The sequence below is a fragment of the Schistocerca americana genome, chromosome 9 (assembly GCF_021461395.2).
Source record: "Schistocerca americana isolate TAMUIC-IGC-003095 chromosome 9, iqSchAmer2.1, whole genome shotgun sequence".
NCBI lineage: Eukaryota > Metazoa > Arthropoda > Insecta > Orthoptera > Acrididae > Schistocerca > Schistocerca americana.
The window spans coordinates 9,110,062-9,131,693 of record NC_060127.1 but is presented as its reverse complement, the minus strand read 5'-3'; the positions used below and the strand labels follow the sequence as shown (position 1 = coordinate 9,131,693).

Genomic DNA, 21,632 nt, shown 5'->3' with positions numbered 1-21,632 from the left:
ACTTAAACCACTGGCACAGTTTCGGTCAAACTTGGTACTCATATTACTTACTCAGTTGGAAGAAATACTGTGAGGGTAAGAACCGGCAACGTCCTATAGAGGAGGGGGTCATAATGTCCAGAGACAATCATGGAGGTAGAAATGGATAGAAAGGAGGATACGAACATAGATATGAGCGAGGAATAGATGGACACAGAGAGGGGAACTGGCATGAACATAGAAAGGGAAGGGGAGGAGGTGGACAGAGGAAGGAAAGAACAGGATATGAAAAGAGAGCGGTGGAGGAAGAGATAAAGGAAGTAGAGGAGGAGATAGAGGGGCAGGACGAGATTAATTCAGAGGAGGGGGTGGAGGAGTTGGACGGAGGGGGAAGGAGCAGATGAACAGCGCTGGAAGGAGTGGGTAGGCAGAGGAGGCAGGAGCATATGGGCAGAGAGACTGGGAAGGAGCACATGGAAAGAGTGATGGAGGGGTATCAGATGGACAGAGAGAGACCGACAGAGAGACAATGGGGCTGGAAGAGGTGAACAGAGAGAGAGGACAGAAGGATGTGGACATAGAGGGCGGAGGGGACGAGCAAAGAGAGGTGGAAGGAGGAACTGTGCCAATAGAAGTGGAGTGAATACATACCTGAGCAACGCCAGGTACTCAGCTAAAAACTGTTATAAATCTTCGATCGCAAACCATTTTCTTTTGTTTTACAATCGGTTTCGATCTTTATCATCAGGCACGTTTGTCATTCCCAGGAGAAATGGTCCGTAATCAGGGACATGACATAAACGATAATTCCATTGGCTCTAAAATACAGTTCTTAAGAGCTATGCACACTTGCTCATCTTCGATACTGTGAAACTCCTCTCTTCTAGTGAACAATTTTTCATAGCTCTTAAAGCACATTAGAGCCCATGTTTCCTAGACGTTTTTGCTTCGATTGATCGTTCCGATCAAATCTGTGAATGTTGATCATTCCTGCTGGCTGCATAAAACGAAACAAAAAACTTAAATATATATGTATATGGTATCTGTTCTTTCGGACATGTGACCATGCAGATCGTTAGAGTGAAATTACATTGAAATGAATACCCTTAGCTGCATAAGGCGTTGGTATAAGTCCACGGGGACAGTTGAGAATGTGTGTCCCGACCGGGACTCGAACCCGGGATCTCCTGCTTACATGGCAGACGCTCTATTCATCTGAGCCACCGAGGACACAGAATCGGCGGTAAAGCAGCGAATAATGAATATGATGGGCAGGGGCACTAGGAATTTGGTACGGGACAATAAGTTACGAATGTGGGTCTCACGGGAGGCGTGCCAGAGATAAGTCCCTGCAGTCGCACTATCCTCTGTGTTCTCGGTGGCTCAGATGGACAGTCTGCCATGTAAGCAGGAGATCCCGGGTTCGACTCCCGGTCGGAGCATACATTTTCAACTGTCCCCGTTGACTTATATCAACGTCTGATGCAGCTAAGGGTATCCATTTCATTGTAATTTCAAAAAATTTAAAACCGAGACAGGTACCGTCAACAGATGTAAGAGCATAATAAAACTATTATAAACACAACTGACCTATATTGCAGGATGACTGAGAATACTGTTAGTTTTGTTATCTTATTGCATCTTTTGACGGCGCCCATCTCGCTTACAAGTTTTTCTGTCTTATGAACTAGTTTGGAATGAAAGGTATGTCTGATGAGGATCATACAGATCTAAACCGGCCACAAAACGAAAGAAATATCTTGTGATGCAAGAATGTTTTATTGTACTCTGTTATAAAAGTAATAAACCGTAAATAGCGTGACAGTTTGTGTTAGGTACTGATATAACCTTCAGCTATGCCGAATATGAAACAGCGTCGATTCCCCGACATCACAAGCAGGTTTCTGCCCTTCCCTCGTCTGAGGACAGCTTAGGGCACAGCCGGGCACTGTACTCACTCGTGGTCGATGTTGGCGGTCGCCTCGTCCATGATCAACACCTTGGCGTTCCTCAGGGCCGCCCTGGCCAGGCAGATGAGCTGCCGCTGTCCAGCGCTCCAGCCGCTGCCTCCAGCGCCCACTGGAGTCTCCAGACCGGTCCCAGCGACCAGACCGCTGAGCTCCACCTACAAGCATACCAGCTGCTGCAAACTCGGTGACCCTGCAAACTGTAATGTCTGTCACAGGAATGTGTCCATACGACACTGACACCACTGCACTGATGAGAAAACTGATTGTCTTTTGTCCTGTGACTGGTGGTGGGGAAATACACTGACGGAAAAAAATCGCAACACCAGGAAGAAGTTGTGCAATAGCCGCGAAAGCTGTTGGGCGTGTTTCTACATCTGAAAGATGATGTCTGTTGAAATTTTACGCCAGTCCCCTAAGAGTGGCGGTGGCAGCGACACCACGAGGATACAAATCAGGTTTGCTGTAAATACACGCGGTAACGGTCGTGCTAGTCAACCACCTTTCAGATTGGACGTGGTGCGTTGATGTTAGCCAAGAATGCCTGTAGGGCGACAAAGGCGCCATTGTCAACGCGCCGTGCGTGGCTCGTGTTCCCGCCATCATGTTTCTTACACCCTGTTTTTAACGTACTTCCACCTCACAACGTTAATTTAAATTACTAGTGATGAAGAGTAGGCTGAAGTTCAAGACATTAGTCAGGAAGAATCAATACGCAAAGAAGAGGGGTACGGAAGTACTAAGGAATGACGAGATACGTTTGAAGTTCTCTAGCGCTGTAGATACAGCAATAAGGAATAACGCAGTAGGCAGTACAGTTGAAGAGGAATGGACATCTCTAAAAAGGGCCATCACAGAAGTTGGAAGGAAAACATAGGTACAAAGAACGTAGATGCGAAGAAACCATGGGTAACAGAAGAAATACTTCAGTTGATTGATGAAAGGAGGAAGTACAAACATGTTCCGGGAAAATCAGGAATACAGAAATACAAGTCGCTGAGGAATGAAATAAATAGGAAGTGCAGGGAAGCTAAGACGAAATGGCTGCAGGAAAAATGTGAAGACATCCAAAAAGATATGATTGTCGGAAGGACAGACTCAGCATACAGGAAAGTCAAAACAACCTTTGGTGACATTAAAAGCAACGGTGGTAACATTAAGAGTGCAACGGGAATTCCACTGTTAAATCCAGAGGAGAGAGCAGATAGGTGGAAAGAATAGATTCAAAGCCTCTATGAGGGTGAAGATTTGTCTGATGTGATAGAAGAAGAAACAGGAGTCGATTTAGAAGAGATAGGGGATCCAGTATTAGAATCGGAATTTAAAAGAGCTTTCGAGGACTTACGGTGAAATAAGGCAGAAGGGATAGATAACATTCCATCAGAATTTCTAAAATCATTGGGGGAAGTGGCAACAAAACGACTATTCACGTTGGTGCGTAGAATATATGAGTCTGGCGACATACCATCAGACTTTCGGAAAAGCATCATCCACACAATTCCGGAGACGGCAAGAGCTGACAAGTGCGAGAATTATCGCACAATCAGCTTAACAGCTCATGCATCGAAGCTGCTTACAAGAATACAGAAGAATGGAAAAGAAAATTGAGAATGCGCTAGGTGACGATCAGTTTGGCTTTAGGAAAAGTAAAGGGACGAGAGAGGCAATTCTGACGTTACGGCTAGTAATGGAAGCAAGGCTAAAGAAAAATCAAGACACGTTCATAGGATTTGTCGACCTGGAAAAAGCGTTCGACAATATAAAATGGTTCAAGCTCTTCGAGATTCTGAAAAAGTAGGGGTAAGCTATAGGGAGAGACGGGTCATATACAATATGTACAACAACCAAGAGGGAATAATAAGAGTGGACGATCAAGAAAGAAGTGCTCGTATTAAGAAGGGTGTAAGACAAGGCTGTAGCCTTTCGCCCCTACTCTTCAATCTGTACATCGAGGAAGCAATGATGGAAATAAAAGAAAGGTTCAGGAGTGGAATTAAAATACAAGGTGAAAGGATATCAATGATACGATTCGCTGATGACATTGCTATCCTGAGTGAAAGTGAAGAAGAATTAAATGATCTGCTGAACGGAATGAACAGTCTAATGGGTACACAGTATGGTTTGAGAGTAAATCGGAGAAAGACGAAGGTAATGAGAAGTAGTAGAAATGAGAACAGCGAGAAACTTAACATCAGGATTGATGGTCACGAAGTCAATGAAGTTAAGGAATTCTGCTACCTAGGCAGTAAAATAACCAATGACGGGCAGAGCAAGCAGGACATCAAAAGCAGACTAGCTATGGCAAAAAAGGCATTTGTGGCCAAGAGAAGTCTACTAATATCAAATACCGGCCTTAATTTGGGGAAGAAGTTTCTGCGGATATACGTCTGGAGTAGAGCATTGTATGGTAGTGAAACATGGACTGTGGGAAAACCGGAACAGAAGAGAATCGAAGCATTTGAGATGTGGTGCAATAGACGAATGTTGAAAATTAGGTGGACTGATAAGGTAAGGAATGAGGAGGTTCTACGCAGAATCGGAGAGGAAAGGAATATGTGGGAAACACTGATAAGGAGAAGGGACAGGATGATAGGACATCTGCTAAGACATGAGGGAATGACTTCCATGGTACTAGAGGGAGCTGTAGAGGGCAAAAACTGTAGAGGAAGACAGAGATTGGAATACGTCAAGCAAATAATTGAGGACGTAGGTTGCAAGCGCTACTCTGAGATTAAGAGGTTAGCACAGGATAGGAATTCGTGGCGGGCCGCATCAAACCAGTCAGTAGACTGATGACAAAAAAAAAAACTGCCACTGATTTGCTGCTTTGCCTGACCGTGACCGGCGTAGCAGCGCGTGTCGATCGATGTATGCCCTCTCGTAGTATCTTTGCTCGACTGCTGTTACTTCCCGGTCGTTGTCTGTCGTAGGCAGTTCGGGTCTCGAGTTCGGGTCTGCCAGTCAGTTGGAACGCGTCTGGAGCGCAGTCCGGACCTGCCAGTCGGGGAGTTGCAATGCGGCGGTAGTGCAGTCGGGTTGGAGCTGTGAGGTCTGCGTCCACATGGCTCGCCCTACCATTGCCGCCACGCATCACCTGAGCCGGGCCACGGTCTTGGTGGATCGTCGGTCGGTCCTCCTACCGGACGACGCGCTTTGGATCGCCGATCGTTCATGAGTCGACTGTGTGTGTGTGTGTGTGTGTGTGTGTGTGTGTGTGTGTGTGTGTGTGTGCATCGACTCCCGATTTGCCGGCCGGTGTGGCCGTGCGGTTAAAGGCGCTTCAGTCTGGAACCGCGTGACCGCTACGTCGCAGGTTCGACTCCTGCCTCGGGCATGGATGTGTGTGATGTCCTTAGGTTAGTTAGCTTTAAGTAGTTCTAGGCGACTGATGACCTCAGAAGTTAAGTCGCATAGTGCTCAGAGCCATTTGAACCATTTGACTCCCGATTTGTCTTCGTGCGTGCTTAGTTACTGTTGTGTGTTATACAGGTCTTCGTGCAAGTGTTTGTCAGTTCGTGTGTGTACTTGGCGTTATTTCCAATGACGACGATTTTAGATGTTGTCGACATTGTGAGGGGAGTCGGTCGGTTGCTGCGGACCAGGGAAGTTATCTCCGCGCGGTGCAGGCGGCTGGATCCGCTGGCGGTCCCTGCGCAGTGTCGGAGCGTGTGTGGAGCTGTCCGATCGCTACGAGCTTCGTGGTTCACCGACACAGGACGTCAAAGTAGTGGTTTCAAATATCCAAATTTTACAAAAACAGACATAATGTCTTACGGGATAACGGCAATTAGTGATTTTATAATGTTACTTAAAATCCGTCTTGATTGCAAATTTTTTTTTTATTCATATGACCGGTTTCGGTTCATTCAGAACCATCTTCAGATCTGATATTTCAGTTACAGGAGTAATCCGTCCAAATCCAGCGACTTTCACATGCTACGTCACATCAGCATGTGAAAGTTGCTGGATTTGGACGGGTTACTCCTGTAACTGAAATATCAGATCTGAAGATGGTTCTGAATGAACCGAAACCGGTCATATGAATAAAAAAAAAAATTTGCAGTCAAGACGGAATTTAAGTAACATTATCAAATACCCAAGCCGCGTCCATTCATGTTGTGGTGGTTCGTTTCGGTGGTTCGCTGTTGGGGAGGTTTCCCTGTGAGCAATGACGAGTGTTTCTATTGCCGAAATTTAGCCACCATGCGGTGGCAAGTAACTATATTGGTTGACTAAAATTCGAGTGCACCTGTGGAATTTTCTGCCTTGTGGCCGTTAGTGTCCTGGTTACCTGCCCCGGGGCACTGACGTAAATTCAGGCAGTGTTCTTTTGGGTGAAGTTAACTATATTACCGTGTTTCAAATTCAAGTGTACCAGCGGAATTTTCTGCCTTGTGGCTGTTAGTGTTCCGGTTACCTGCCCTGGCCACTAACGTAATTTCAGGCAGTGTCTTTTCCTCACCTGTTGTCGCTGTCCAGCTTGGTGTGTAATTCTGACAGCTAATATATAGATCATTGTGGATCATCACGTAACCTTTTGTGGTTGCGTTCTCATGTAATGATTGATGGCTAGCAAGTCGTTGTGTAGGTCGGTCCGTGGCTGTCTCCTGGTTGGATTCCGACGGATCAAGTGTAGTTGGGCTCACCAGCTGTCTCACCTAAGTGAACGGGCGCAAACCGACGTCCCTGGGGGCTTCTGAGTGCCGTTGTCTTTATTGTCTTTCCCATCGGTGTTTAATTATCTGTTTCCAGCTATTTAAATTTTAAGGCTTATGGTTATATTTTCGTAAAATTTTGGAAAATTGATTGTGGGCTTTCAGCCTTGCAACTTTATTCTTAAAATTATCTTTCAAGCTTAAACATTGCGGCCGTCTGCCTTTAAAAGATTATGGTAATATCTTTCAAAATTTTGACATTTAATTGTGGCCTCCAACCATTTGTATTGCACCTTACGTTTGTTTGCTCTATCTACTTTGCCTTGGGGCTTTCCACCTAGCTATGGTATATGTTTTTTTTAAATTATTTTATTTGTTATTTTAACTGCATTTTTATCTTGTTGATTTTTAAGATTTCTTATTTGGTGGCCTTCAGCCGTGAAAGAGTTGCGTTTGTTAAATGTTTGGTTATGTGCCGCTTTGGTTGTAAATGTGTTATTAAATTACAATAAATTACAATTACAAGTTGAAACTGACCCAAACCTTAATTGGCCCTTCCCACTATCCTAATTACCTGTACTGCCCAGCGGTTTTAGCGGGCGCCTCAATCAACAACTCACTCAGTTTGAGCAAGGTCGTGTAATAGGGCTACGAGAAGCTAGATGTTCCTTCTGAGATACTGCAGAAAGACGTAGCATTAATATAGCCAGCGGTGATCACGAGAAAGTACGGTCGCAATAAGATCGGGGCCCGGACGGCCACGTGGCACTACTGAGAGATAAGACCATCGCGTTCGGCGTATGGCTCTGGTGCGCCGTACTGCAGCTGCAGCAGCTATCTGAGCAGCAATTGGAACAACAGCGACACAACGAACTGTTGCAAATCGGTTACTTTAAAGACAGCTCCGAGCCAGACCCCTGTAGTGTGCATTCCACTGACCCCAAACCACCGTCATTTGCGACTTGAGTGGAGTCAAGCGAGAACTCATTCGAGGGGTGGGTGGAAGTCTGTCGTGTTTTCTGATTAAAGCTGGTCTGCTCTGCCTCGGTGCCAGCGATAGCCGAGTGCTGGTTAGGAGGTGTCCAGTTTAGGGCCTGCAGCCAGCCTGTCTGCTTAGTACACACACTGGACCTGCACCTGGAGGTACGGTCTGAACTTACGTCAGCAGGAGCTCCCTCGTGTTTATACCACGCACACTGACTGCTGCTTTGTACGCCAGTTTGCTGATTCTAACTGCTGTGCTGCCCTTCATGAACAGCTTTCCGGGGGGTGTTTCCCAGGAGGATAACCCTCGCCCAAATGCAGCTTTTTGAACCCAATATGCTCTATAGAGTTCGGCATGTTGCCCAAGCTTTGTACAATGTCGACATGTGCGATTGCCAGCTCGATCACCAGATCTGTCCCCAAACGAGTACATATGGGACACTGTCGGACGATAGCTGCAGTGTCATCCACAACCAGCATTAACCGCCCCTGTATTGACTGGACCGAGTGAAGTGGCGCAATGATTAGCACACTGGATTCGCATTTGGATGACGACGGTTCAAACCCGCATCATACCATCCTGATTTAGGTTTTCCATGAATTCCCTAAATCGCTTCAGGCAAATGCTGGGATGGTTCCATTGGTACAGCATGGCCAATTTCCTTCTCAATCCTTCCCTGATCCGAGCTTGTGCTCCGTCTGTAATGGCGGGACGTTAAATACTAATCTCCCCCTCCTTGAAACTTCCTGGCAGATTAAAACTGTGTGCCCGACCGAGACTCGAACTCGGGTCCTTTGCCTTTCGCGGGCAAGTGCTCTACCATCTGAGCTACCGAAGCACGACTCACGCCCGGTACTCACAGCTTTACTTCTGCCAGTATCTCGTCTCCTACCTTCCAAACTTTACAGAAGCTCTTCTGAGAACCTTGCAGAAATAGCACTCCTGAAAGAAAGGATACTGCGGAGACAAGGAAGTTTCATATCAGCGCACACTCCGCTGCAGAGTGAAAATCTCATTCTGGAAACATCCCCCAGGCTGTGGCTAAGCCATGTCTCCGCAATATCCTTTCTTCCAGGAGTGCTAGTTCTGCAAGGTTCGCAGGAGAGCTTCTGTGAAGTTTCGAAAGTAGGAGACGAGATACTGGCAGAAGTAAAGCTGAGAGTACCGGGCGTGAGTCGTGCTTCGGTAGCTCACATGGTAGAGCACTTGCCCGCGAAAGGCAAAGGTCCCGAGTTCGAGTCTCAGTCGGGCACACAGTTTTAATCTGCCAGGAAGTTTCATATCAGCGCACACTCCGCTGCAGAGTGAAAATCTCATTCTCCCCCTCCTTGTCTGTTGACCCACCAAATGCAGCAGTCAAGGAAGTCCATCTCAGAAGCTAGCATGTCACGCAACACATGCATGCACATTTTCTTGGTAACATTCAACATTCTGGCAGGTTACACCGTTTATTAATGTACCAGTATTTCACATTTCCGATGGCATATTTCGTGCTTACATTAGCCTCTGATCTTGCAATGTTAACCACTTCAATATATTTCCTATACAAATGTATTCTCGAAATTTCATTGCTCTAGGTCAATTATTTTTTGGTATTACGGTTTTTTTCCATCAGTGTGGTTGTAAATGATACCTGAAGAGTTATTAGACAAGGATGTTGTTTGCCACCAGCGCTTTCCAATATTTATGCTGTGATACCGACAGCATTAGAAAAAGCTTTGAATAGCATGAGGCATTACACGAGGTGCAAAAATGATAAATACAGACATCAAAAAGAGTTTTGCATCACCTCGGTTCCGAGAGTTCCGGAACGTGTACAAAAAATTGGAATAGAGAAAACATAAACTTCATTTCTCCCCTTTTTTTGGTAATGAAAACCACACATTGCATGTTGTATACTACCATACAGCGAGACCTTCTGACGTGGTTGTCCAGATTGCTGTACACACCGGTACCTCTAATACCAAGTAGCACGTACTCTTGCATTGATGCATACCTGTATTCGTTGTGGCATCTTATCCACAATTTCAACAAGACACTGTTGGCCCAGATTGTCCCACTACTCAACGGCTATTCGGCGTAGATCCCTCAGAGTGGTTTGTGGGTCACGTCGTCCATAAACAGCCCTTTTCAATCTATGCCAGGCATGTTCGGCAGCGTTCATGTCTGGACAATATGCTGGCCACTCTAGTCGAGCGATGTCGTTATCATGAAGGAAGTGATTCAGAAGATGTGCACGATGGGGGCGAATGCCTCACTAATATGCTGCCGATGTGGTTGGCACTGTCGGTCGGAGGATGGCATTCACGTATCGTACAGCCGTTACGGCACCTTCCATGACCACCAGCGGCGTACGTCGGCCCACATAATGCTGCCCTAAAACAGCAGGGAACCTCCACCTTGCTGCACTCGCTGGACAGTGTGTCTAAGGCGTTCAGCCTGACCGGGTTGCCTCCAAACACATCTCCGACGATTGTCTGGTTGAAGGCATATGCGATACTCATTGGTAAAGAGAACGTGATGCCAATCCTGAGCGGTCCATTCGGCATGGTGTTGAACCCATCTGTACCATGCTGCACGGTGTCGTGTTTGCAAAGATGGACCTCGCCATGGACTTCGGGAGTGAAGTTGTGCATCATGCAGCCTATTGCACACAGTTTGAGTCGTAACACGACGTCCTGTAGCTGCACAAAAAGCATTTTCAACATGGTGGCGTTGCTGTCTGGGTTCCTCCGAGCCATAATGCGTAAGTGGCGGTCATCCACTGCAATAGTAGTCCTTGGGTGTCCTGAACGAGGCATGTCATCGACAACTCCTACCTCTCTTGGTCTCCTCCATGTCCGAACAACATCGCTTTGGTTCACTCCCGGGTGCTTGGACACTTCCCTTGTTGAGAGCCCTTCCTTGCACAAAGTAACAACGCAGACGCGATCGATCCGCGGTATTGACCGTCTGGGCATGATTGAACTACGAGCAACACGAGCCGTGTACCTCCTTCCTGGTGGAATGACTGGAACTGATCGGCTGTCAGACCGCCTCCGTCTAATAGGCGCTGATCATGCATAGTTGTTTCTGAAGTGTACGGTACTGTGTCTGTGATACAATATCCACAGTCAAATGGCTCTGAGCACTATGGGACTCAACTGCAGAGGTCATTAGTCCCCTAGAACTGAGAACTAGTTAAACCTAACCAACCTAAGGACATCACAAACATCCATGCCCGAGGCAGGATTCGAACCTTCGACCGTAGCGGTCTTGCGGTTCCAGACTGCAGCGCCTTTAACCGCACGGCCACTTCGGCCGGCTATCCACAGTCAACGTCTATCTTCAGGAGTTCTGGGAACAGTGGTGATGTAAAACCTTTATTTGGTGTGTGTATAATAAATAACTAAATAATTAAGCAGTGTTGGCTGTTGCAGACGAGGAACTACAATTTATGATTCTGGTAGTTCCCAAAAGTGGGTAAGTAGTACATGATGAGGATAAACGTTGGAAAGAACAAAGTGATGAGAAATAAAAAATATGAAGGTTCTGAAAAAACATTGTTGGAATGAAAGACCGTGGAACAATTACAATGGGTTAGCTGCCGAGAAAGTATGTTGGTAGAAAAAGTTGTGTTGAGGAAATAAGAATTACAGTATGCACAGAAGAGATTTCGAAAAAGTGCAAGATTTGTTGACGGCAAAAATTATGGTTCATCATTGTGGAGTGAGGTGTTCGAAGAGAAGTGGACTCAGAGAATAAGGAATAGTGAAGCACTTCGAACAATAGTAGAGGAAAGAATCCAACTTGAAATGATCAACCACTATTTGGAACAAACTGGCCGCAACGAGGAATCGTTGAAGGAAGGAATAAAAATGGGCCAAGTCAGGAGCAGGCTGAGGAAGAGATGGGTTGGGGGACATGGGGAGGTGGGGAGAGTCTAGTCGATGCTTCTCGTGAGGCAGACAATGCAAAGGGAAAGACACAGCGGTATGATCAACGGCCAAGCCGTACTGGCTCTCTCTTTGTTGGTGTTTTCACATTCTCGTCCACCATTTGGTACATTTTCACTGTTTCCAACAATTATATTAATTTGTGATTATTGCTGTGCTTTGGAAATGCGGATATTTTTGATATGTTGATGGCCATTGTTGATGATGTTCCTTTATTCCGTCCAAAGACTGTTAAAATGTGGTTTCAACGCTACTCTATCCTACGAAAACCTCTTCATGTCGGGTTAAGTACTGTAACTTGCATCCATTTGAGCCTGCTTAATGTAATCAGCTGTTGGTCTTCCTCTACAACTTCTACGCCTCCACCACTTCCCTCCGTTGCCAATAATTAATCCCTGGTCTCTCAGGATGCGTCCAATCAACCAATTCCTTCTTTTAGTTGCGTTGTACCATAAATTTCCTTTATTCCAAATTCGAATCAAAACCTTTTCATTAGTTACTCTATTTAACTTTCTAATTTTCAGAATTCATTTCCAGAGATTCTATTTATTTATTTTTCTCAGAATTTTTCGTCTTCGACGTGACGCCTCTTTAAAGAGCATAACTTCAGAAATGAAGTTTTAACGTTTAAATTTATATTTTTATTTCTCATTTTCAGAACAGCCCTTCTACTTCAGTTATCATCAGATATTCTTTTGTCGAGATGACAAAATTGATCGACTAGTTTTAGTGTCTCAGTTCCCAATCCTCTTGTCTCAGGGTCACCTGAATACATCCTTGACTTCCTTTACTGCTTGCTCAATGTACGGATTAAATGCCATCGCGGATAGGCGGCAACCCTGTCTCACTCTCTTCTCAGCTTCTGCTGCCCTTTCATTTCCCTCAACTCTTACAACTGCAGTCTGGTTTGTGAAAAAGTTGTACCTAACATTCTGCTCCCGCTCCCTGCTACCTTCAGAATTTCAAACAGTGTATTCTAGTCAATATTGTGAAAAGCTTTCTCTAAACCTACTAATGCTATAAAAGTAGGTTTGTCTCTCTTTAAACTATCTTCTAAGTCGAACGATTAGTATTGCCTCGTGTGTGTCAAATTTTTCCGGAACACAAACTGAGTTTCTCTGAGGTCAGTTTTGAAAATAAATTTCACCAGTATTTTGTAAACGTGACTTACGAAATTGATGGTTCGGTAATATATCCACCTGTCATGATCTGCTTTTCTTACAATAGAAATGATTACGTTTTTCTTTAAATCTGAAGATATGTTGCCTGTCTCCTTTATGTTACAAACCACGTGCAATAGCTTTGTGTTGCTGACTCTCCCAAGCATATCAATATCTTTCTTCACTTCAGGAGTCTTGTTTGGATTTTAAGTTTTACAGTGCTCCGACAAAATCATGTCGCACTATCATATGTCTCAACCTCCGTGTATTTTCTCTTCCTTTCAGTTTTGTTTTTATTATTTAGGCCCTCTATATATTCAGCTTATGAAAATTTATCGTTCTTCTGGATTTGGGATAACTGCTGACAATATAAATAATGGAAATGGAACAAAAGACCTGTATTTACAAAGAAATTATTATTCAGACGCCACATTTGCGTCATACTCAGGTCCTACTATAAACCAAATACCGTAAGTAGTTCCAGTCATTGACTCACGTATCACAGGACCGACACAATAACAAGGTGCCATGAATCGCTATTGGCCGGCCGCGGTGGTCTCGCGGTGCTAGGCGCTCAGTCCGGAACCGCGCGACTGCTACGGTCGCAGGTTCGAATCCTGCCTCGGGCATGGATGTGTGTGATGTCCTTAGGTTAGTTAGGTTTAATTAGTTCTAAGTTCTAGGGGACTGATGACCACAGATGTTAAGTCCCATAGTGCTCAGAGCCATTTGAACCATTTTGAATCGCTATTCATCAAGAATGTATATTCCACTGACACCACTGACGTTCAGAACATGCAGAAAAGCAATTCTGCCGTTGCAGTTGACAATGGAAGCAAGACTGGAGACAAATCAAAACACGTTCGTAGGATTTGTCGACCTGGAAAAAGCGTACGACAATGTAAATGGTGCAAAATGTCCGAATTTCTGAGAACGCGGTATGCTATAGGGATAGATGGATAATATACAATATGTACAAGGACAAAGTGGGAACAGTAGGAGTGGAAGACCAAGAAAGAAGTGCTCGGATCAAAAAGGGTGTAAGACAGGGATGTAATCTCTCGCCCATGCTGTTCAATATATACGTCGAAGAAACGATGACGAAAATAAAAGAGAAGTTGAAGAGTGGAATTAAAATTCAAGGATAAAGGATATGAGTAGTAAGATTCCTTATGGCATTGCTATCCTCGGTGAAGAATAATCACAGGATGTGTTGAATGGAATAAACATTCTAATCAGTAGAGAATATTGATCGGGAGTAAATCAAAGAAAGACGAAAGTAATGAGAAATTGCAGGAATGAGAACAGCGATAAACAAAAAATCGGAATTGGTCATCACGGAGTGGACAAAGTGAAGGAATTCTGCGGAAGAAAAATACAACACGGCAACGTAAGCAAGGAGAACAGAAAAAGCAGACTAACACAGGAAATGAGGGCATTTCTGACATCAAGCGTAGGAAATAAAGTGAGGAAGAAATTTATGAGAATGTACGTTTGGAGCTCAGCGCTGTATGGTAGAGATATATCGACTGTGAGAAAACTGGGAAAGAAGAGAATCAAAGCATTTGAGATGTGGTGCTACTGAAGCAGGCTAAAAGTTAAATGGACTGATAAGTTAAGGAATGAAGAAGTTCGCCACACAATCAGCAAGGCAAGGGATAAATGGAAAACACTGACAAGAAGAAGGGACAGATTAGTAGGGCATCTGTTAAGATATCACAGAATAGCTTCCACGCAACTAAAGGGAGCTGTAGAGCGTAAAAAGTTTAGAGGAAGATAAAGATTCGAATAGATCCAGCAAATAATTGATGATGCAGGTTGCAAGTGCCCCTGTGAGATTCAAAAATGGTTCAAATGGCTCTGAGCACTGTGGGACTTAACATCTGTGGTCATCAGTCCCCTAGAACTTAGAACGACTTAAACCTAACTAACCTAAGGACATCGCACACATCCATGCCCGAGGCAGGATTCTAACCTGCGACCGTAGCGGCCACGCGGTTCCAGACTGAAGCTCCTAGAACCGCACGGCCACGCCGGCCGTCTGCTCTGAGAGTAAAAGGTTAGCAGAGGAGAGGACTCTTTGCGGGCTGCGTCAAACCAGTCAGAAGACGGGCGACACAAAACTACCGTGGTGACTGCCTCGTGAGTTTCACTCCACAGACAGCTGCATTCTTCAGTGTAACTGAGGCAAGAGGCGCTTAAGGGGGGGGGGGGGGGGGGGTTGGACGTCAAAGGGGCCGACTTGGAGCAGGAGAGGCACCACAGGACATTTTAATTTCCACTGTCTATTACAAATAAATTCATAAACTTTTGTTAGCATGACCAGAAAGGATTCAGAATTCACACTCATAGCATATACTGTATTCAAACATTATGAATCACCTCGAAGGGAACGATCTATTGATACGCAATCAGCATGGTTTCAGAAAACATCGTTCTTGTGCAACGCAGCTAGCTCTTTATTCGCACGAAATAATGGCCGCTATCGACAGGGGATCTCAAGTTGATTCCGTATTTATAGATTTCCGGAAAGCCTTTGACACCGTTCCTCACAAGCGACTTATAATCAAGCTGCGGACCTATGGGGTACCGTCTCAGTTGTGCGAATGGATTCGTGATTTCCTGTCAGGAAGGTCGCAGTTCATAGTAATCGACGGCAAATCGTCCAGTAAAAATGAAGTGATATCAGGTGTTCCCCAGGGCAGCGTCCTGGGACCTCTGCTGTTCCTGATCTACACTCCTGGAAATTGAAATAAGAACACCGTGAATTCATTGTCCCAGGAAGGGGAAACTTTATTGACACATTCCTGGGGTCAGATACATCACATGATCACACTGACAGAACCACAGGCACATAGACACAGGCAACAGAGCATGCACAATGTCGGCACTAGTACAGTGTATATCCACCTTTCGCAGCAATGCAGGCTGCTATTCTCCCATGGAGACGATCGTAGAGATGCTGGATGTAGTCCTGTGGAACGGCTTGCCATGCCATTTCCACCTGGCGCCTCAGTTGGACCAGCGTTCGTGCTGGACGTGCAGACCGCGTGAGACGACGCTTCATCCAGTCCCAAACATGCTCAATGGGGGACAGATCCGGAGATCTTGCTGGCCAGGGTAGTTGACTTACACCTTCTAGAGCACGTTGGGTGGCACGGGATACATGCGGACGTGCATTGTCCTGTTGGAACAGCAAGTTCCCTTGCCGGTCTAAGAATGGTAGAACGATGGGTTCGATGACGGTTTGGATGTACCGTGCACTATTCAGTGTTCCCTCGACGATCACCAGTGGTATACGGCCAGTGAAGGAGATCGCTCCCCACACCATGATGCCGGGTGTTGGCCCTGTGTGCCTCGGTCGTATGCAGTCCTGATTGTGGCGCTCACCTGCACGGCGCCAAACACGCATACGACCATCATTGGCACCAAGGCAGAAGCGACTCTCATCGGTGAAGACGACACGTCTCCATTCGTCCCTCCATTCACGCCTGTCGCGACACCACTGGAGGCGGGCTGCACGATGTTGGGGCGTGAGCGGAAGACGGCCTAACGGTGTGCGGGACCGTAGCCCAGCTTCATGGAGACGGTTGCGAATGGTCCTCGTCGATACCCCAGGAGAAACAGTGTCCCTAATTTGCTGGGAAGTGGCGGTGCGGTCCCCTACGGCACTGCGTAGGATCCTACGGTCTTGGCGTGCATCCGTGCGTCGCTGCGGTCCGGTCCCAGGTCGACGGGCACGTGCACCTTCCGCCGACCAATGGCGACAACATCGATGTACTGTGGAGACCTCACGCCCCACGTGTTGAGCAATTCGGCGGTACGTCCACCCGGCCTCCCGCATGCCCACTATACGCCCTCGCTCAAAGTCCGTCAACTGCACATACGGTTCACGTCCACGCTGTCGCGGCATGCTACCAGTGTTAAAGACTGCGATGGAGCTCCGTATGCCACGGCAAACTGGCTGACACTGACGGCGGCGGTGCACAAATGCTGGGCAGCTAGCGCCATTCGACGGCCAACACCGCGGTTCCTGGTGTGTCCGCTGTGCCGTGCGTGTGATCATTGCTTGTACAGCCCTCTCGCAGTGTCCGGAGCAAGTATGGTGGGTCTGACACACCGGTGTCAATGTATTCTTTTTTCCATTTCCAGGAGTGTATATAAATGATCTGGGTGACCATCTGAGCAGTTCTCTTAGGTTGTTCGCAGATGATGCTGTAATTTACCGCCTAGTAAGGTCATCAGAAGACCAGTATCAGTTGCAAAGCGATTTAGAAAAGATTGCTGTATGGTGTGGCAGGTGGCAGTTGACGCTAAATAACGAAAAGTGTGAGGTGATCCACATGAGTTCCAAAAGAAATCCGTTGGAATTTGATTACTCGATAAATAGTACAATTCTCAAGGCTGTCAATTCAACTAAGTACCTGGGTGTTAACATTGCGAACAACTTCAGTTGGAAAGACCACATAGATAATACTGTGGGGAAGGAGAGCCAAAGGTTGCGTTTCATTGGCAGGACACTTAGAAGATGCAAGAAGTCCACTAAAGAGACAGCTTACACTACACTCGTTCGTCCTCTGTTAGAATATTGCTGCGCGGTGTGGGATCCTTACCATGTGGGATTGACGGAGGACATCGAAAGGGTGCAAAAAAGGGCAGCTCGTTTTGTATTATCACGTAATAGGTGAGAGTGTGGCAGATATGATACGCGAGTTGGGATGGAAGTCATTAAAGCAAAGACGTTTTTCGTCGCGGCGAGATCTATTTACGAAATTTCGGTCACCAACTTTCTGTTCCGAATGCGAAAATATTTTGTTGAGCCCAACCTACATAGGTAGGAATGATCATCAAAATAAAATAAGAGAAATCAGAGCTCGAACAGAAAGGTTTAGGTGTTCGTTTTTCCCACCCGCTGTTCGGGAGTGGTATGGTAGAGAGATAGTATGTTTGTGGTTCGATGAACCCTCTGCCAAGCACTTAAATGTGAATTGCAGAGTAGTCATGTAGATGTAGATGTAAGTATGGTATGTATGATGTGCAAAATTCATCAAAGAATCTCTCTAATTTATGAAGAAAAGTGTACCTAAAGCAACAAATGCAGCCATTAGAAATGAAAAAAAGATGAAATTTCACACGTAAAAAAAAATTTGTTTTGCTGTGTTTTCGAACTTCCACGGCAATGAGTGTGAATTCTGAATCCTTCCTGGTGATGCTGACAAAGTTTTATGAATTTTGTTTGTGAAAGTATAGAGCGTGGAAATTAAAATGTCTTGTGATGCCTCTCCTGGTCCAAGTCGGCCCGTGTGACGTCCTACCCCCCTTAAGGGTAATAGCAGCTGGGCGACGATATCTATAGTGGCACTCCTCCTCTACTCTCCGTTTATCCTGGCTTGTAACAGGCGAAGCCCGGCCCCTCACGGGAGAGGTCAGCAGCCTGGTGAGTAGTGGACAGCGGCCACCGCTCCCGGTCCCCCCCCGGACGCCTGCTACTCACGTGCTCCAGCGCCCGCCAGACGTCGGCGTCGCCCGCCTCCCCGGCGGGGTCCAGGTTGCGCCTCAGGGTCCCTGCGAACAGCGCCGGCTGCTGCGGCACCAGGCAGACCCAGCGCCGCAGCGCGGCCAGCGGCAGAGCGCAGACGTCGACGCCGCCCAGCAGGGCGCGGCCCGAGGTGGGCGGAGCCAGCCTCAGCAGCGCCGCCCCCAGCGAAGACTTGCCGGCGCCCGTCCGGCCCACCACCGCCACCTGCGCGCACGTGGAGGCGCACGTGTGCAGGCCGGCGACGAAGCACACAAGTGGACAGGGTGGTCCTCTGACAGTGACCGGGGCCAAATATCTCACGGAACAAGCGTCAAACGAAAAAACTACATAGAACGAAACTCGTCTAGCTCGAAGGGGGAAGCTAGATGGCGCTATGGTTGGCCCGCCAAATGGCGCTGCCATAGCTAAAACGGATATCAACTGCGTTTCTTAAAAATAGGAACCCCTTTTCTTTATTACATATTCGTGTAGTACTTAAAGAAATATGAGTGTTCTAGTTGGACCACCTTTTCCGCTTTGTGATAGATGGCGCTGTAATAGTCACAAACATATGGCTCACAATTGTAGACGAACAGTTGGTAAGAGGTAGGTTTTACTAAATTAAAATGCAGAACGTAGGTACATTTCAACATTTTATTTCAGTTGTTCCAATGTGATACATGTAGTGGTTAATGAAAAATAAAAGTGAAGAAAAGATAAGAAAAGGTTGAAAACGTGGGAAGAAATGGTGAATAAAAAGGGGGTTTTAAAATCGTAAATGACCGTGAAAAAGGGAAAGAATGAAAAGCAAGTCGGACTTCGTATTGCAGAAAAGCCATCGGACTTCATGATTCGGAAAAGCTATTATTGGGGTGGTCCTTGTGGCGTTTTTCAGCAAAAGTTAAACCAATTTCCACTACAAACATTATTGAAAAAGAACAGAGAATAACAAAAGGTAACTGACAGGGGGAAATGGCGTAGATAAGAGATCATCCTTTAGCATGTTAACATGTCCTCTTTCGAGCGGCTTCCAGGTCTTCAAAAATCTCCTACTTCATTTCTGCGTGAAAAGTCTGCTCCGAAATCTTGCAGTAAGTTTCATTGTCCAGGAATTTCTAATCTATCACAAAACCGTCTTGATACTAAATGCAATTTATTTTGCGTTGCTCCCTTTTCCAAATGTCATAACAACTTCCTCAATATGTCTACATATTAACAAGTTTTTTTCGTCTTCATCAGATCACGTCTGCATTAAGCTTCCGCTCTCGAGAGACAATCGACGGATAGAAAAAAAAGAGTTACAATTTTAGTATTTTCTCTGCCGTCGAGCGCTCATACCGCTGCGACGGTATAATTTATATCTGAGGTTCCGAGTGTAGCGCTGCGAAATTCAAAGTCCCGCTACACACATGTACCTTTGTGAACTTATCATTTCTGAGAACGCACGCTGTTACAGCGTGATTATCTGTAAATACCACATTAATGCAATTAATGCAATTTGGCAATACGTGTGACGACATTCCTCTCAACAGCGAGTAGTTCGCCTTCCGTAATGTTCGCACATGCATTGCCAATGCGCTGACGCATGTTGTCTACATCTACATTTATACTCCGCAAGCCACCCAACGGTGTGTGGCGGAGGGCACTTTACGTGCCACTGTCATTACCCCCCTTTCCTCTTCCAGTCGCGTATGGTTCACGGGAAGAACGACTGTCTGAAAGCCTCCGTGCGCGCTCGAATCTCTCTAATTTTACATTCGTGATCTCCTCGGGAGGTATAAGTAGGGGGAAGCAATATATTCGATACCTCATCCAGAAACGCACCCTCTCGAAACTTGGACAGCAAGCTACACCACGATGCAGAGCGTCTCTCTTGCAGAGTCTGCCATTTGAGTTTGCTAAACATCTCCGTAACGCTATCACGCTTACCATATAACGCTGTGACGAAACGCGCCGCTCTTCTTTGGATCTTCTCTATTGCCTCCGTCAACCCGACCTGGTACGGATCCCACAATGACGAGCAATACTCAAGTAGAGGTCGAACGAGTGTTTTGTAAGCCATCTCCTTTGTTGATGGACTACATTTTCTCAGGAATCTGCCAATGAATCTCAACCTGGCTCCCGCCTTACCAACAATTAATTTTATATGATCATTCCACTTCAAATCGTTCCGCATGCATACTCCCAGATATTGAACAGAAGTAACTGCTACAAGAGTTTGCTCCGCTATCGTATAATCATACAATAAAGGATCCTCCTTTCTATGTATTCGCAATATGTTACATCCGTCTATGTTAACGGTCAGTTGCCACTCCCTGTACCAAGCGCCTATCCGCTGCAGATCTTCCTGCAAAAAAATGGTTCAAATGGCTCTGAGCACTATGGGACTTCACATCTGAGGTCATCAGTCCCCTAGAACTTAGAACTAGTTAAACCTAACTAACCTATGGACATCACACACATCCATGCCCGAGGCAGGATTCGAACCTGCGACCGTAGCAGATCTTCCTGCATTTCGCTGCAATTTTCTAATGCTGCAACTTCTCTGTATACTACAGCATCATCCGCGAAAAGCCGCATGGAACTTCCGACACTATCTACTAGGTCATTTATATTTATTGTGAAAAGCAATTTTCCCATAACACTCCCATGTGACACGCCAGAGGTTACTTTAACGTCTGTAGACGTCTCTCCATTGAGAACAACATGCTGTGTTCTGTTTGCAAAAAACTCTTCAATCCGACCAAACAGCTGCTCTGATATTCTGTAGGCTGTTACTTTGTTTATCAGGCGACAGTGCGGAACTGTATCGAACGCCTTCCGGAAGTCAAGAAAAATGGCATCTACCTGGGAGCCTGTATCTAATATCTTCTGGGTCTCATGAACAAATAAAGCGTGTTGGGTCTCACACGATCGCTGTTTCCGGAATCCATGTAGATTCCTACAGAGTAGATTCTGGGTTTCCAGAAATCACATGACACGCGAGCAAAAAACATGTTCTAAAATTCTACAACAGATCGATGTCAGAGATATAGGTCTATAGTTTTGCGCATCTGCTCGACGACCCTTATTGAAGACTGGGACTACCTGTGCTCTTTTCCAATCATTTGGAACCTTACGTTCCTCTAGAGACTTGCGGTACACGGCTGTTAGAAGCGAGGCAAGTTGCTTCGCGTACTCCGTGTAGAATCGAATTGGTATCCCGTCAGGTCCAGTGGACTTTCCTCTGTTGAGTGATTCCAGTTGCTTTTCTGTTCCTTGGACACTTATTTCGATGTCAGTCATTTTTTCGTTCGTGCGAGAATGAACTGCAGTGCGGTCTTCCTCTGTGAAACAGGTTTGGAAAAAGGTGTTTAGTACTTCAGCTTTACGCGTGTCATCCTCTCTGTCAATGCCATCATCATCCCGGAGTGTCTGGATATGCTGTTTCGAG

The 21,632-nt window shown here is 46.0% G+C and overlaps 1 protein-coding gene and 1 non-coding gene across 4 annotated transcripts in view; both read right to left on the bottom strand.

Annotated features, from left to right (window-relative positions):
• LOC124551160 (putative uncharacterized protein YKR104W) overlaps positions 1-21,632 on the bottom strand; it is a 92,776-nt gene that overhangs the window by 11,232 nt on the left and 59,912 nt on the right. For 2 of the 3 annotated variants that reach the window (XM_047126132.1, XM_047126133.1), the window contains exons 6-7: positions 18,176-18,424; positions 1,938-2,104 (exon numbers count right to left, since the gene is read on the bottom strand). In XM_047126132.1, coding sequence (XP_046982088.1) covers positions 1,938-2,104; positions 18,176-18,424 — 416 coding nt within the window. The remainder of the gene's footprint in view (positions 1-1,937; positions 2,105-18,175; positions 18,425-21,632) is intronic. The other variant, XM_047126134.1, reaches the window with a different exon arrangement.
• Positions 1,136-1,210, bottom strand: Trnat-ugu. Its single transcript has one exon. It is a non-coding gene; the product is annotated as a tRNA-Thr (tRNA).